Source organism: Artemia franciscana, chromosome 2 (assembly GCF_032884065.1).
Source record: "Artemia franciscana chromosome 2, ASM3288406v1, whole genome shotgun sequence".
NCBI lineage: Eukaryota > Metazoa > Arthropoda > Branchiopoda > Anostraca > Artemiidae > Artemia > Artemia franciscana.
In genome coordinates this window covers 20,850,961-20,865,640 of record NC_088864.1, presented here as the reverse complement: position 1 = coordinate 20,865,640, position 14,680 = coordinate 20,850,961, and the positions used below count along the sequence as shown (strand labels likewise).

At 35.9% G+C, this 14,680-nt stretch overlaps 1 protein-coding gene across 1 annotated transcript in view; it reads right to left on the bottom strand.

The window, feature by feature from the left end:
• The window catches only part of LOC136038605 (ATP-dependent helicase brm-like), a 114,999-nt gene that overhangs the window by 71,696 nt on the left and 28,623 nt on the right, over positions 1-14,680 (bottom strand). Inside the window, exons 5-6 of the mRNA XM_065721818.1 lie at positions 14,110-14,322; positions 6,310-6,452 (exon numbers count right to left, since the gene is read on the bottom strand). Coding sequence (XP_065577890.1) covers positions 6,310-6,452; positions 14,110-14,322 — 356 coding nt within the window. The remainder of the gene's footprint in view (positions 1-6,309; positions 6,453-14,109; positions 14,323-14,680) is intronic.

Below are 14,680 nucleotides of genomic sequence, written 5' to 3'. Positions count from 1 at the left end.
GTTGGGATTTAAAATAAGAGCTCTGAGACACGAGTTCCTTGTAAATTTAAAATTTCATTAAGATCCGACCACTCATTCGTAAGTTAAAATACCTCATTTTGTTCAGTTTTTGTTCTCCCTCCAGCCTCCCCATATGGCAAAATCGGGAAAACCACTGTTATCACGTCGATTTGTTCAGATCCCTGACTCGCCCACCAATTTTCATCGTTATAGCACGTTCAGAAGCACCAAACTCGCCAAAGCACTGGAAATCCCCCCAACTCCCCCAAAGAGAACAGATCCGTTCCAATTATGTCAGCTCATTCTTCCTATCAAGTTTCATCCCGATCTCTCCACTCTAAGCGTTTTCCAAGATTTCCAGTTTCCAAGATGTCTTTCCCCCCCCCCTCCGGCCCCCCATATCCCCGGATCCGATTTGAATTGAAAATGGAGAATCTGAGACACAAAATAAAGACACCTCAATTTTTACGTTTTCCAAAATTTCCGGTTTCTCCTTCCAACTCTCCCCAATGTCACCGGATCAGGATTTAAAATAACAACTCTGAAGCACAAGATCCCTCTAAATATCAAATTTTATTAAGATCTGATCACCCGTTCGAAAGTTACAAATACCTCATTTTTTCTAGTTTTTTCGAATTCCCCCCCCCCCCCCAAAGAGAGCGGATCCAGTCCGGTTATGTCAGTCACGTATCTCGGACCTGTGTTAATTCTTCCCACCAAGTTTCATCCTGACATCTCCACTCAAGCGCTTTCCAAGATTCCCCCCGCACCACCCCCCCCCCCTCCACCCAATGACAATGGATCCGGTCGAATTTTAAAATAAGAGATCTGAGTTACAAGTTTCTTCTAAATATGAAATTTCATTAAGATCCGATCACTTCTTCGTAAGTTAAAAATACCTCATTCCTTCTAATTTTTCAGAATTAACCCTCCCCCAACTCCCCCAAAGAAAGTGGATCCGTTCCGGTTATGTTAATCACGTATTTAGGACTTGTGCGTATTTTTTTCCACCAACTTTCATCCCGATCCCTCCACTCTAAGGGTTTTCCGAGATTTTAGGTTTTCCCCTCCAACTCCCCCAATGTCATCGGATACGGTTGGGATTTAAGATGAGAGCTCTGAGACACGATAACCTTCTAAATATCAAATTTCATTGGGATCCTATCACCCGTTCGTAAGTTAAAAATACCTCATTTTTTCAAATTTTTCCAAATTAACCCCCCCCCCCCCCCAGATGGTTGAATAGGGGAAACGACTATTTCTAATTTAATCTCGTCTGGTCCGTGATGCGCCTGCCAAATTTCATCGTCCTGGCTTATCTGGAAGTGCCTAAACTAGCAAAACCGGAACAGACAGACCAACAGAATTTGCGATCGCTTTATGTCAGTTGGTAAATACCAAGTGCCATAAAAACATAGTACACAGTTGCCTTTCTGGACTACCTTTTGAACATGAGTACCAAATGAGCAATCGGCGCTGAAATTAACTCCCAGGACTGTAGCTGATGATACAAGAGGAAACCAGGGAGCTGGGCAAACAAGAACTCGTTTCAGCGGATTAAACCGTACGATTTTGGTTTTACTTTTGTTGATTTGCAAACTATTTGTACTAAAGTCTTCCCTGAATTCTGTTAAAAAAATCAAGACTGAATTGGGGCATAGCTTTGGTTGTATATAATGTGAACTAAAGAAGCGAAGATAGATTATCTACGTAGTTGAGTCGGTCATCCATGTTGCCCATAACATAATTAATTACCACAATTACTACTTTTAAACAGCCATATTGGTACGGATCAAGTGAATCTGCGACTTACAACATAAATTCACGGTAAACAAAGGACTGAGTAACTTTGACAAGATTCGGGGTGATTGAAATGTATCTTAACTGATCACAGCTTTTGGTATGCTTCACTTTTGGAACGACACGTACATAAGCTTGGTTCCAAGGCAGGGGGAACGACTGATTATTGAAGCACTGATTAATGATTGCAGTTAGAGGTTTCGCAAGAAATATAGCGAATTCACGCAAAAGTTTTACTGGCAACGCGCCATGATAGGAAACACAGTTATTTCGCAGTTTCTGTATCTCCCTGTAAACTTCGTACTCAGAAACTTCTTTGATTTCATCACATTCGGAGTCTTTCATCAGAGTATTCAACTCGACTTCACTCAATGATGGATACGTGATACGGATTTCGTTAAAGAAAGAATAGCCTTCTGGTGCTGATATTAAAGTCCCATCTTTTTTCAGCATCCGTAGCTCACTACTAACAGATTTTCCAGTCATTTTTTTACTGCCGAATACCACTTACGCGAATTACTATTAAGCAAGGGGGGGGGGGGGGAATTTTCTCAATGACATATACCTTTGCAGCATGTCTACTGACACTGACAATGCGGTTCCTTAACTTTTTCGCAGCTAAAATAGACCCTGAACTATGAACTCGGCATCTAAGTTTGATCAATCGCTTCAGGTATTTTGCGATCCAAAGCTTGTCAGATTCAAAAACTGGCACTACTTTAGTCGGGAAAAATTCATGTAACTTTCAGCGTTTCAACCTTTAGGTTCAAGTCAGTGATCGGCTTCGAATGAGTAATTACCGACCAACTAACCAAAGGCCCATGTAGAGTCCCGATTCAGTGGACGAAGTGTCACTTTGCTTCTTTTCGGTTTCGGCATGTTGTTGCAATGAGTTGTTAGTAGTAATATTAATTTGTTATCCAAAAGAAATAACAGAGACAAAATCAATCGGTAGCACACCAAAAGCGTCGCTTGAGAGGGTGTGCTACTAACAAAAAAGAACAAAAAATAGAAGAGAAAAATAATAATAATAAATAAAAACAACAATAAGTTAATCTATAATAAGCAGAAGGTGAAACCGCGTACCGAGAAAAAAACTTACATAAATAATTCATACACAATAAAACAACATAATATCATGATCCCGAAGCGAAAAAAAAACAAACAATAAACAATTATTGCCAATATTAAATCCAACAATCTCAATCTATTTCAAAGGTATACCTACCAAGTAACCCCGCAAACAGCTCAGTTTTGAATTGATTAATGGGCAATACTTTGGTACTTGTAACAACCTTATTCCACAGCTTAGCCCCTCTATAAATAACTGAAAAAGCCGCCCTACTTGAAACTAGGCGAGGAACTTCAATATGTCTACTTGTTCGAGTTCTGTGACCATGAACATTAGATCTTTCCCGAAAAATTCCTGTAGAACATTCTGGAACACACCCATAATAGTACTTATACATAAAAACTAGTGATAAAAATCACGCAATCCGGCTGCAGGCATAATATTAATCATACTGTACATTGACCTGATCGAATCCCGGTTCCCTATTCCACAAAATGATCTGATGGCATTATTCTGCAGTACACGGATTGGGCAAAGTAATGAGGGGAATGGTCCAAGCCATACAGACGAACAATACAAAATATACGGATGAATCAGAGAAAAATATAATAACCGTAAAACATTTGAAGGAAAAAAGTGTTTTAATTTACGGATAATCCCTAAATTCCGCGATAGTATTCTACTTATAGCTTTTACATGGTACTTAAATGATAAAATTTCGTCAATAATAATCCCAAGGTACTTAACGAAACTTGACCTCTTAATAATTCCCTTCGGTGGAGCTATTTCCGTAATCCAAGGATAGCAATTTCGGGATCGTGAAAAGATAACAAAACTTGACTTATTTATATTTAGGTCAAGTCGGTTTATCTTCAACCAAAGACATGTCGTAGTCATAGTTGTATTAATTGTTGAGGTAACTTGTTGTTCAGTTGAAGCGACACGCATCAATGTCGCATCATCAGCAAATAAGGGTGTAGTGATCCTGGATCCCAAAGCTGCAGGATCAACTAGATCCCTAATTCTAGAAGTAGTTGCAACAGCATTTGGCACATCATTAATAAAGAAAAAAGAGTAGGACCTAACACAGAGCCCTGGGGGATACCAAATTTAAAAGACTCTTACTTGAAGAAAATCCATTAATGTGAACATACTGCTCCCTATTTTTGAGGTATTCACAAAGCAAAGCCAAAGTAGCCCCTCTTAGTCCATAAAATTCACATTTTCGAAGTAGTAATTTTACTGGCAACTAACAGTAATACTATTATAACGAAGATGACAAGGGGAGTGGCCCCCATTCGGTTTCCAAAGCTCAAGCATAGGTTCACTTGCAACATCAATACTATTTAAGGCAACTAGAGGTTTATAGACTTTCGCTGAAGATTCACTGTAAGAAATCCATGGCTCAAGAAATTATACATCCAACACTTTGAACTTGACTACGATCGGGATTGAAGAAGATTGAATATCATGATGATCAATATTGAAGATCATGAGATAAGTTTTCATACAGATAGTTAAGGTGCCACAGCTGATGATTCAAGGACTGAAATCTAGAGGACAGTCAGTGCTAACCCAACCGTCGAATAAACAACTTGACAGTGACACACATTCATGACTTACCATTTTTTTTTATTCATTGATACAATTTATTACCTATTAGATCTTGTAACTCACCAATCCCTTTAACAAATGAATCTAGAATTATGTGAAAAAAATTTAGACAAGATGTATGGAAAATAGTAGAAAGACTTAAAAATATATATAATACATCGAAAGAAATTAGACTCGGCAGAACCCGGAGCTTGTCAAATTTTGGCTGGTCTTGGATTTGATTCAGATATGCAAGACAAAGCCCCAAACAACTTTTCTGGTAGCTGGCACATGAGAATTTCATTTGCACGTGCCTTATACCTAGAACCCGTTCTTCTTTTATTTGATGAACAAATGAAACACTTCGACTTGAATGTAGTTAGGTTGCAGTGCGTATTTACACTTAAGTTGCAGAACTTACATGCACATTCCAGTCAGGTATGTGGACATTCTAATCCTGTATGCGTACATTCCAATCAGGTATGTGCACACTCCAGTTTGGGATGTGGAGTTTTGTGCACATTCTAATCGGGTAAATGATCCAAGACCAGCAAATATAGTCATACAATCATTATATAAAGCATTAAAGCAAACAGAAATTACTGTCAATGAATATATAAAATACAAAAAAAAACCATTCGAGGCACTCCAGAGGACATAGTTTTACTAAACGTATTTTTACAAATTCTATAAATAAATTATGCACCCATGCATTACGCACCACGTGGTACTCCTAGGTATGGCATGATACATTTTACCAACAGCACATTTACCAATATTATGAATTCTACATTTCAACTTACCAATATTACCAAAAGGGCATTAATGGCATTAAATAGTACCAATAAATATTTTTAACTCGTTGAAATTTAAGGCATATAATGTTTCACGAATTTCCATATTTTTTAAAATTATTTTAGCTTAATTTTGATAATAATAATAATGAATCTACATCAGTAACTACCAGCCCAGTATTAAAATACAGGATGCAACCTCTTCTGCGAGCACCTATATTCAAATATTCCAGAAATTTTACTTCTACTGTTACGTAAAGCGTAAAAACAAATCTTTAGAAAATAGTTTACAAAATCAGCGGTATTTTAACTGAACTTCGGACTTTCCATTTGATGGATGATGGACACTGAACATCATGTTTTTAATAGTAACAGGAAGGCTGAGCGTGATCCGTCTCTTTAATCACAAAAAAGCTAGAAAAGTACATTTCTCAGAAAACAGATAGAGATGGGAATCATCAAACAAGTTGCAATATAATCGATTAACCCGGTACTATATACTGAAACAGTCATCTTATTTTAATTCCTTTTTATATTTGTACATTGACGGTGATTCACTTGCTAATTCCAATAACTTATAAATTGTTAACAATCTAACTTGTGAAACCCTTATGACGATCCAAGGTACTAAATTTAAAAGCTAATTTTTTTCTACTCTCCGGCAATAAACGATCAAAAAGCATTCGGTATATGAGGTGGCCTGCCCCTTCCTCAACTATCCGCTAGTTTTTTTGGTGCTTTAAAAATATTTGTTATTCCAATTAAACGGCCCCAGTGTTTGGGCAGTGGTTTTTAGAGGGTAGGGACAAAAAGGCAAACTTTGTAAAAAATAACTTTCATTTTACTATTAGTCCAGGTCACTCCCTACTTACAGTTCGGCACCACGAATTCTTTAAACATTCATTCCAAGTCTTAAATAAATTAGTGCTTTTTGGTGGACACGGAAATGACCAAAAATTACTTAATTAGAGAAAAATAGGGAAATGCTTCCAAGTTTTTTGGCTTCTGCTGCCCTTAGGATAACAGTTCCTATCTTAAAAAAAAATTCACCTGTAAATTGGAGAGGAGTGGGGCATTATCTCCAGTCAAAGTTTGCCCAGTCGCCGTCTCAACAACCGTCACGTGAACATTTCTTTTTTGCTTCAATTCTCTCTTCTTTCGCTTTTGTTCGAGCTTGTGCTGTTTCACCATTTCTTTTGAAAAAAAATAAGCATTAGTAAATAAGTTCAGGAAAATCAGCAAAAATTATTAGAAACGCAAGATCATGGTTGTTCGAATGGCTGCAATGTAGCCAAAAGCAAACCACAGTCAATAGTAACTGAACGTTCAAAACGTATGTCCTAAAAAACAGTTTGGTGAGAAATAATTTCCAATGGATACTGATTTAAAAAGTATTAACTAACATTCAGATTCTTAGGAATAATAATTTGGAATTATGGAGACAAATCCTGTTGAAGGATTCATCCTTCCTACTGAAAAATGTACTCGAAGGAGACTTTGCTGTGCCGAAACTTGACCCTAAAATTACGGGTATGTTTCACACCGATTGTGAGCTAGCAAGTCTCACACCTCAATGAAATCAAGTGCAAGGCAACGCAGTTCAATCCCCAAAACTGACTTCCAAGAGCCAATACTGCTGGATGTTACTTTCTCAACGGATTGCAAATTCAACAGCCATGTGAATGAGCTAGTCCGATAAGGCTAAGCTGCCCTGCAACCGCTTGTTACAATGAAAAGGTTCGATTTTAAGAGCAAGTCAATAAAACTGGCCTACATGACTTACGTTCTACCTGTAGTAGAATACATGTGTCCTATTTGGGGCCAAAATGTTCAGTTAAGCTCTGGGCTAAGCCAAGATACTAACACCATACAAAAACATGCTTGAGAATTATGATGGGAGAAAGCTATACTTCCTACGAAAAGGCCCTTCGTTTACTGAGACTTGAATCTCTCCACAACCGCCGCCAATGTCTTATAGTCAATTTTGGACAGTACATTTTAAGAAGCTCAAAACACAGGTGTATCATCACCCCGAACGCACTCAACTGAAGACAGAACAGGTTGGAGCGAGTTTATTGCCGCAAAACACGGTACCAACATTCGTTTGTTCTTTTTTCACGTGTTTGTTTAACAGCATAAAATAATTGTAATTCGTGTTTGTGCAATTTGTATGTACATTGTAAACTTCTCAGTTTTAATGCTTTTTAGTGCTATGTCGAGTGTATCAATAAATATATCTGTCTAAATCTTACAGAATTTAGGAAAAAACGTGAAACCCTTCAAACATAGTGGTTTCTTTAATTACGAAAGGCACTAGCTACAGACATTCCCTTTTAATGGAGCCTTAAACGTCTCTCTATAATCTTCCAGTGTCACCCCCCCCACCCCCTAGTGGCAAAAGAAAAAGAGAAAAAAAAGAGATACGTTAGTGCTTCCCATGCAAAAAAAAAGTATTTTCTTTGGTGCTCAAGATTCACAACAATTCTCTAAAAGGTCGTTCTCGGCTATGATGGTTTCAAAAAGGAATCCCTAAAAATGACTAGTGTCATTGGTGACTTCAGTGCCATAGTTCGCTAGAACCATGCAAACCATGATCGGGCATGGGCAACTAGACAAAAGACGTGAACAAACAAGTAAAAGCTTACGGAAGGCTAAGGCTTTTGACTTCTTTTTTTTTTAATAAAACCCGTATTTAAAACTAGGGGATAATTTACCTTTAGATTAAGGATTTAGTCATCCCGAACACACTCTTAAGCAAAGACCCTGACAGCTGACGATCAGATAGATTACACCCTAGTGTCTAAGCGGCACTAGATGACCTCATTTACTAACACGGTCATCTTGGCTAGTGTGAGCAGAGACCACTCCTTTTTTATGTCTTCTTTGAGAATAAAATATAAATCAGCTTTAACGCTGCCTAGCAAAATATCCAGACTTAAAATGAGAGACCAAAAAACTAAGTTTATAAAGTGATTAATCAACCCAAACAACATGCATTACCATTGCATCTACGAAGATGTCAGAGCCAAGGTCAAACTACCTCATCTACTCTGTCTAAGAACATTGACAACCAGGTGAATAGTAGTATGCGTATTATCTGTGATGTCGATCGCACTCGCTATCCCAAAGATTGACCCAAAGCCCTGAATCGCTCACAAAATAGTTTTTCTCACTGAAGGAAAACGCAATCTCGTCATTAGGCAAGACGGTGAAAGGAGAGATCATTATAAGCAACTCAATCGACTGTAAAGAAAGCCATATTCCGTGCTCACCGCGTCTAAAGTCCAGTTTGCTCGTATTCTAAATACAAAATAGTTCCATTATGATCACATCAGATTCAATCCAATTGGATCTAATTTACAATGATGTTAAATAAATTGAAAAAAAATTCTTAAAGGGAAGTAAGGAACAACACGAAAACTTAAACAAACATAAATCAATCCGTATGTCAGGGGGCTGCCCCCTCCTCAACCCTTGCTCTATACGCTAAAGTCAAAAAGTTCTTAAAAATACTTCTCATTCAGATTCACCGCCCTTTGTGTCTGAGCAATCTTTCTTAAGGAATTGCGACAAAAAGTAAAACTGCTCCGTAAACAGGGATAATAGACCCCCATCCCTAGCATACAGAATAATTTCTGCGAGTCAAAAATGATTATTGTGGTCTATTATAGGCTGTGATAGCCACATAAATTTGATTAGGTATTACTAATGTTGGTTACGTTTTCTTATGTTTTATTGGATATTAATCGCTTTGCATAAACCTTGATTTGAAACCTACTGAAGTATGCAAATGTAGGTAATAAAAACATGAGCAGAGCATAAATATGCGAAAAATGATATGAAATAAGAACATTCTCAATTCGTTCATATTTCCATACAATTAATTTTTTAGAGAGTAATTTCCAAACGCAAATGAATTGTATTTGGCACTCAACTTTCTGGTGTAGCAATTCTGCTTCTCCTCACTATCAGATGAAAAAAATTTGTTCATTTTTTATTTAATTTCTTCACAGATTTTCAAATGATACCAGAAAATCTCCCCTATGCAATTTTCCACCTGAACCTCCCCCCCCCCTCAACCTTGATATTTATGCTAAAGCCTCAAGAGTTCTTTAAAAATACATCTCATTCAAATTCACCACCCTTTGTGTCTGAGCAGTCTTTCTTGAAGAATTGTGACCAAAAGTGAAACTACACCGTAAAGAGCAACAATATACCCCCCTCCCCCTAGTATGCAGAATAATTCCTGTTCGTAAAAAAATGATTATTTTAGTCTATTATAGCCTGTGATAGCCAAAACAATTTGATTAGGTATTACTAATCTTGGTTACGTTTCCTTATGTTTTATTGGATTTGCTTTGCATAAACCTTGATTTGAAACCTACTGAAGTACGCAAATGGAGGTAATAAAAACATGAGCGGAGCAAAAATGTGCGAAAAATGATGTGAAATAAGAACATTCTCAATTCATCCATATTTCCATACAATTAATTTTCCAGAGAGTAATTTCCAAACGCAAATGAATAGTATTTGGCACTCAACTTTCTGGTGTAGCAATTCTTCTTCTCCTCACTTTCAGTTGAAAACAATTTGTTCTTTTTTTCTTTAGTTTCTTGACCGATTTTCAAATGATGCTCCACACAAATTTCCCCTCAACTCCCCCCTCCCCCTCAACCCTCGATTTTTATACTAAAGTCTCAGAGTTCTTTAAAAATACATCTCATCCAAATTCACCACCCTTTGTGTCTGAACAGTTTTTCTTGAAGAATTGTGACCAAAAGTAAACCCCCCCTCAATATGCAGAATAATTTCTGTTCGTTGAAATAATTATTTTGATCTATCCGAGCCTGTGATAGCCAAAACAACTTGATCAGGTATTACTAATCTTGGTTATGTTCCCTTTTGTTTATTTGGATATTATTAACTTTGCAAAAACCTTGATTTGAAACCTACTCAGGCATGCAAACGCAGGTAAGAAAGACATTAGTGGAGCAAAAAAATAATGTGCGAAAAATAATTTGAAAAAAGAATATTCTCAATTCATTCGTATTTCTAGACAATTAATTTTCCAGAGAGTAATTTCCAAACGCAAATGAATTGTATTTGGCACTCAACTTTCTGGTGTAGCAATTCCGCTCCTCCTCACTTTCAGTTGAAAACAAATCGTTCTTTTTTTTCTTTTATTTCTTGACCGATTTTCAAATAATGCCAGAAAACATACTCCACACAATTTTCCCCTGAACCCCCCCCCTCAACCATCGATTTTTATACTAAAGTCTCAGAGTTCTTTAAAAATACATCTCATCCAAATTCACCACCCTTTGTGTCTGAGCAGTCTTTCTTGAAGAATTGTGACCATAAGTAACCCCCCCCCCTCAAGATATAGAATAATTTCTGTTCGTTGAAAATGACTATTTTGATCTATCAGAGCCTGTGATAGCCAAAACAATTTGATAGTGTATTACTAATCTTGGTTATGTTCCCTTTTGTTTATTTGGATATTATTCCCTTTGCATAAACCTTGATTTGAAACCTATTTAAGCATGCAAACACGGGTAAGAAAGACATTAGTGGAGCAAAAAATAATGTGCGAAAAATAATTTGAAAAAAGAATATTCTCAATTCATTCGTATTTCTAGACAATTAATTTTCCAGAGAGTAATTTCCAAATACAAACGAATTGTATTTGGCACTCAACTTTCTGGTGTAGCAATTCCGCTCCTCTTCACTTTCAGTTGAAAACAAATTGTGCTTTTTTTTTATTTCTTGACCGATTTTCAAATAATGCCAGAAAATCTCCTCCACACAATTTTCCCCTGAACTCCCCCCCCCCAACCATCGATTTTTATACTAAAGTCTCAGAGTTCTTTAAAAATACATCTCATCCAAATTCACCACCCTTTGTGTCTGAGCAGTCTTTCTTGAAGAATTGTGACCAAAAGTAAACCCCCCCCTCAATATGTAGAATAATTTCTGTTCGTTGAAAATGATTATTTTGATCTATCAGAGCCTGTGATAGCCAAAACAACTTGATCAGGTATTACTAATCTTGGTTATGTTCCCTTTTGTTTATTTGGATATTATTAACTTTGCAAAAACCTTGATTTGAAACCTACTCAGGCATGCAAACGCAGGTAAGAAAGACATTAGTGGAGCAAAAAATAATGTGCGAAAAATAATTTGAAAAAAGAATATTCTCAATTCATTCGTATTTCTAGACAATTAATTTTCCAGAGAGTAATTTCCAAATATAAATGAATTCTATTTGGTACTCAACTTTCTGATGTAGCAATTCTGTTGCTTCTTACTTTTAGTTGAAACAAAAATGTTTCTTTGTTATTAATGTCTTGACCAATTTTCAAGGAAGACAAAATGACCAATCAAAAGAGGATGCATTTAGTGGACCCCCAAACGTTACCTAACCACATAATGGTGCAAATAATCATATTTACTGCACCATACCAAAAATTATTGTTCTAGCACTTCTTTCCAACCAATACCAAAACCACATAATGGTGCAAATAATCATATTTAGTGCACTATACCTAAAATTATTGTTCTAGCACTTCTTTCTAACCAACAGTTTAAAAAAGAAACATACTACTTGGCAGAATCATTCACAAGAATTGTCAGTTTTTGTTACTTTTCGGTTAAAAAAATTTAATTTCACAAAACTGTTTTGTATGTACATTTAGAAGCATAGTAAGAAGAAACAAAGAAAATATAAAATTATAAATTTTAAATTAACGAGCTTTTAGCTATATTCCATATAACATAATTTAATTTACAGATGAGCAGCACCATACATAAAATGTGCAGAGCCAAATTGACTTAATTTTCGAATCTTGGAATACAATTAATTATTTGCTACACAAGATTTTTTTTTCTATTTAGGTCTTCCGTCTCAGTTTTGAGTAAAAAAAAAAAAAAAAAAAAAAAAAAAAAAAAAAATCTCTCATTGAATGATGGCATATATCACGGTCTGAACTAAAATAAATTAAATATGAGGCAACCAGATGTATCTCATACCCGACAAAATAATAGGCTGAAAAATTAACTTATGTTGTGTATTTTCCTCAAGAAGAGGGGTTATAGCACAAGGGTTTTTCGGGGACACATAGGGGTCACTACAATTTCATATTATATTTTTAAAGTTATTTTAAAGTTACAAATGCTGTTTTTACATATTCATATACTTTCGAAGGTTGAAATTCTTCTTTTCAGGTTCAGTGCGTCCGGACCTAATAACTGACCAAAAAAATCTCCCTTTTTGTACTAACTGTTATATGGTTTGCTTTTTCCATTGTGTGTTGTTATATTCCCCTGCCTCTATAAATCCATATGCATGGGTCTAATTTTCCATCCTCCATAATACGAAACTAGCAACGCTACTAGTAGGTTATTAATACAACTAGGATTGACAAGTGCAACCTAGAGCTTGCCGGCAAGATCTCCAGTATATTCAATTAGCATTGACAATTTTATTCCAGTATAAAACAATTAGCATTGACTAAGTGTATTTTTAGTACAAGTAGCCTTGACAAGAGCAAATTAGAGCTTACCGGCTAGATTTTCGATACAGTCAATTAGCAATGTCAATCGTGCTCCAATATAATGCAAATGGTACTGACAAAAGCATTGACAATCGTGCTACAAGCATTAATACAATTTACATTGACATTTGTATTCTAATACAGTAAAATTAGCATTGACAAGAGCAAATTGGAGCTTACCAGCAAGATTTCCAACATATTCAAACAGCCATGACTATTGTAGCCCATATAGTTAGTGCTGGTAAGGGTCTTATTAATACAAATAGCATTGATAAGGACAAATTAGAGCTTATCAGCAATAATTCCAATATATTTAATTAACATTTACGCTTGTATTCTAATACAATACGAATTGCATTGACATGTGTGTTATCAATACAATTAGAAAAAAAAGAGGAAATTAGATCTTACCAGCGATATTTCCAAATGCATTCAATTAGCACTGTCAATCGTAGTCCATTATAATTAGCATTGGCAAGCACAAAACAGAAATTAGCAGTAAGATTTCTAACATTTTCAATTAGCAATGACAATTGTAGTCCCATTTAATACAATTAGCATTGATATGGGTCTTTAATAAAATTAGCATTAAAGACAGCAATTTATACCTAACCCGCAAGATTTCCAACATACTTAGATAGAAATGATAATTGTAGTTCAATGTAATACAGTCAGCATTGAAAGGGGTCTTATCAATACAATTAGCATGGAAAAGAGCGAATTAGAGCTTACCGGCAAGATCTCCAACATATTCAAACAGCCATGACTATTGTAGCCCAACGTAATATAGTTAGTGCTGGTAAGGGTCTTATCAATACAATTAGCATGGAAAAGAGCGAATTAGAGCTTGCCGGCAAGATCTCCAACATATTTCACAAGCAATGACAATGGTAGTCCAATGTAATACAATCAGAATTGATAAGGGTCTTATCAATACAATTAGCATGGAAAAGAGCAAATTGGAGCTTACCAGCAAGATTTCCAACATATTCAAACAGCCATGACTATTGTAGCCCAACGTAATATAGTTAGTGCTGGTAAGGGTCTTATTAATACAATTAGCATTGATAAGAGCAAATTAGAGCTTACCAGCCAGATTTCCGACATATTTCACAAGCAATGACAATGGTAGTCCAATGTAATACAGTCAGCATTGAAAGGGGTCTTATTAATACAATTAGCATGGAAAAGAGCTAACTAGAGCATACCGGCAAGATTTCCAACATACTCAACTGGCAATGACAATTGCACTCCAATGTAATACAATTAGCATTGATAAGAGCAAATTAGAGCTTACCAGCAAGATTTCCAATATACTCGTCAGTTTGTGAGAGCAAGAATGCAAGGCGTTTATCTTTCTTTTGATCAATCAGCTTTCTGTATCCTTCTTCATCTTCTGCCATCAGCCTTTTCATACGCTCCTTCTCAATCCTTTCTTGTTCCTTCTTCTGCTCACGTTCAGCATTCATATGATGCATATTAATTGCCCGATTGCAACGAGATATTTTAGCTAGAAAGATTTTTTATAGAAATAAGCATCAATTCTAGGGATTTCTTGCCATATACATGAAATCTCTGCAGTGAATTAGAGAGAAAAGTTGTGGGCGGAAAATTTTTTTAGGAATGAGTGTTTTATCAGTACAATAAATAATTTTCTCAGGCCATATTGCCATTCGATTTCAAAATTAAACAAATAAAATATAAAAAGAGGTATAATATTTTAATAAGACAGTAAAAAAAAAAACTTTTCATAATAAAAAAAAAGTCCAAATACTTGGACTTCATGTACGGAACGGAGAAAAAAATAAACTGACCATAGCATACAAATAAAAGTCAAAGGAAAAATATAAAACACAGAGGGGAAATAA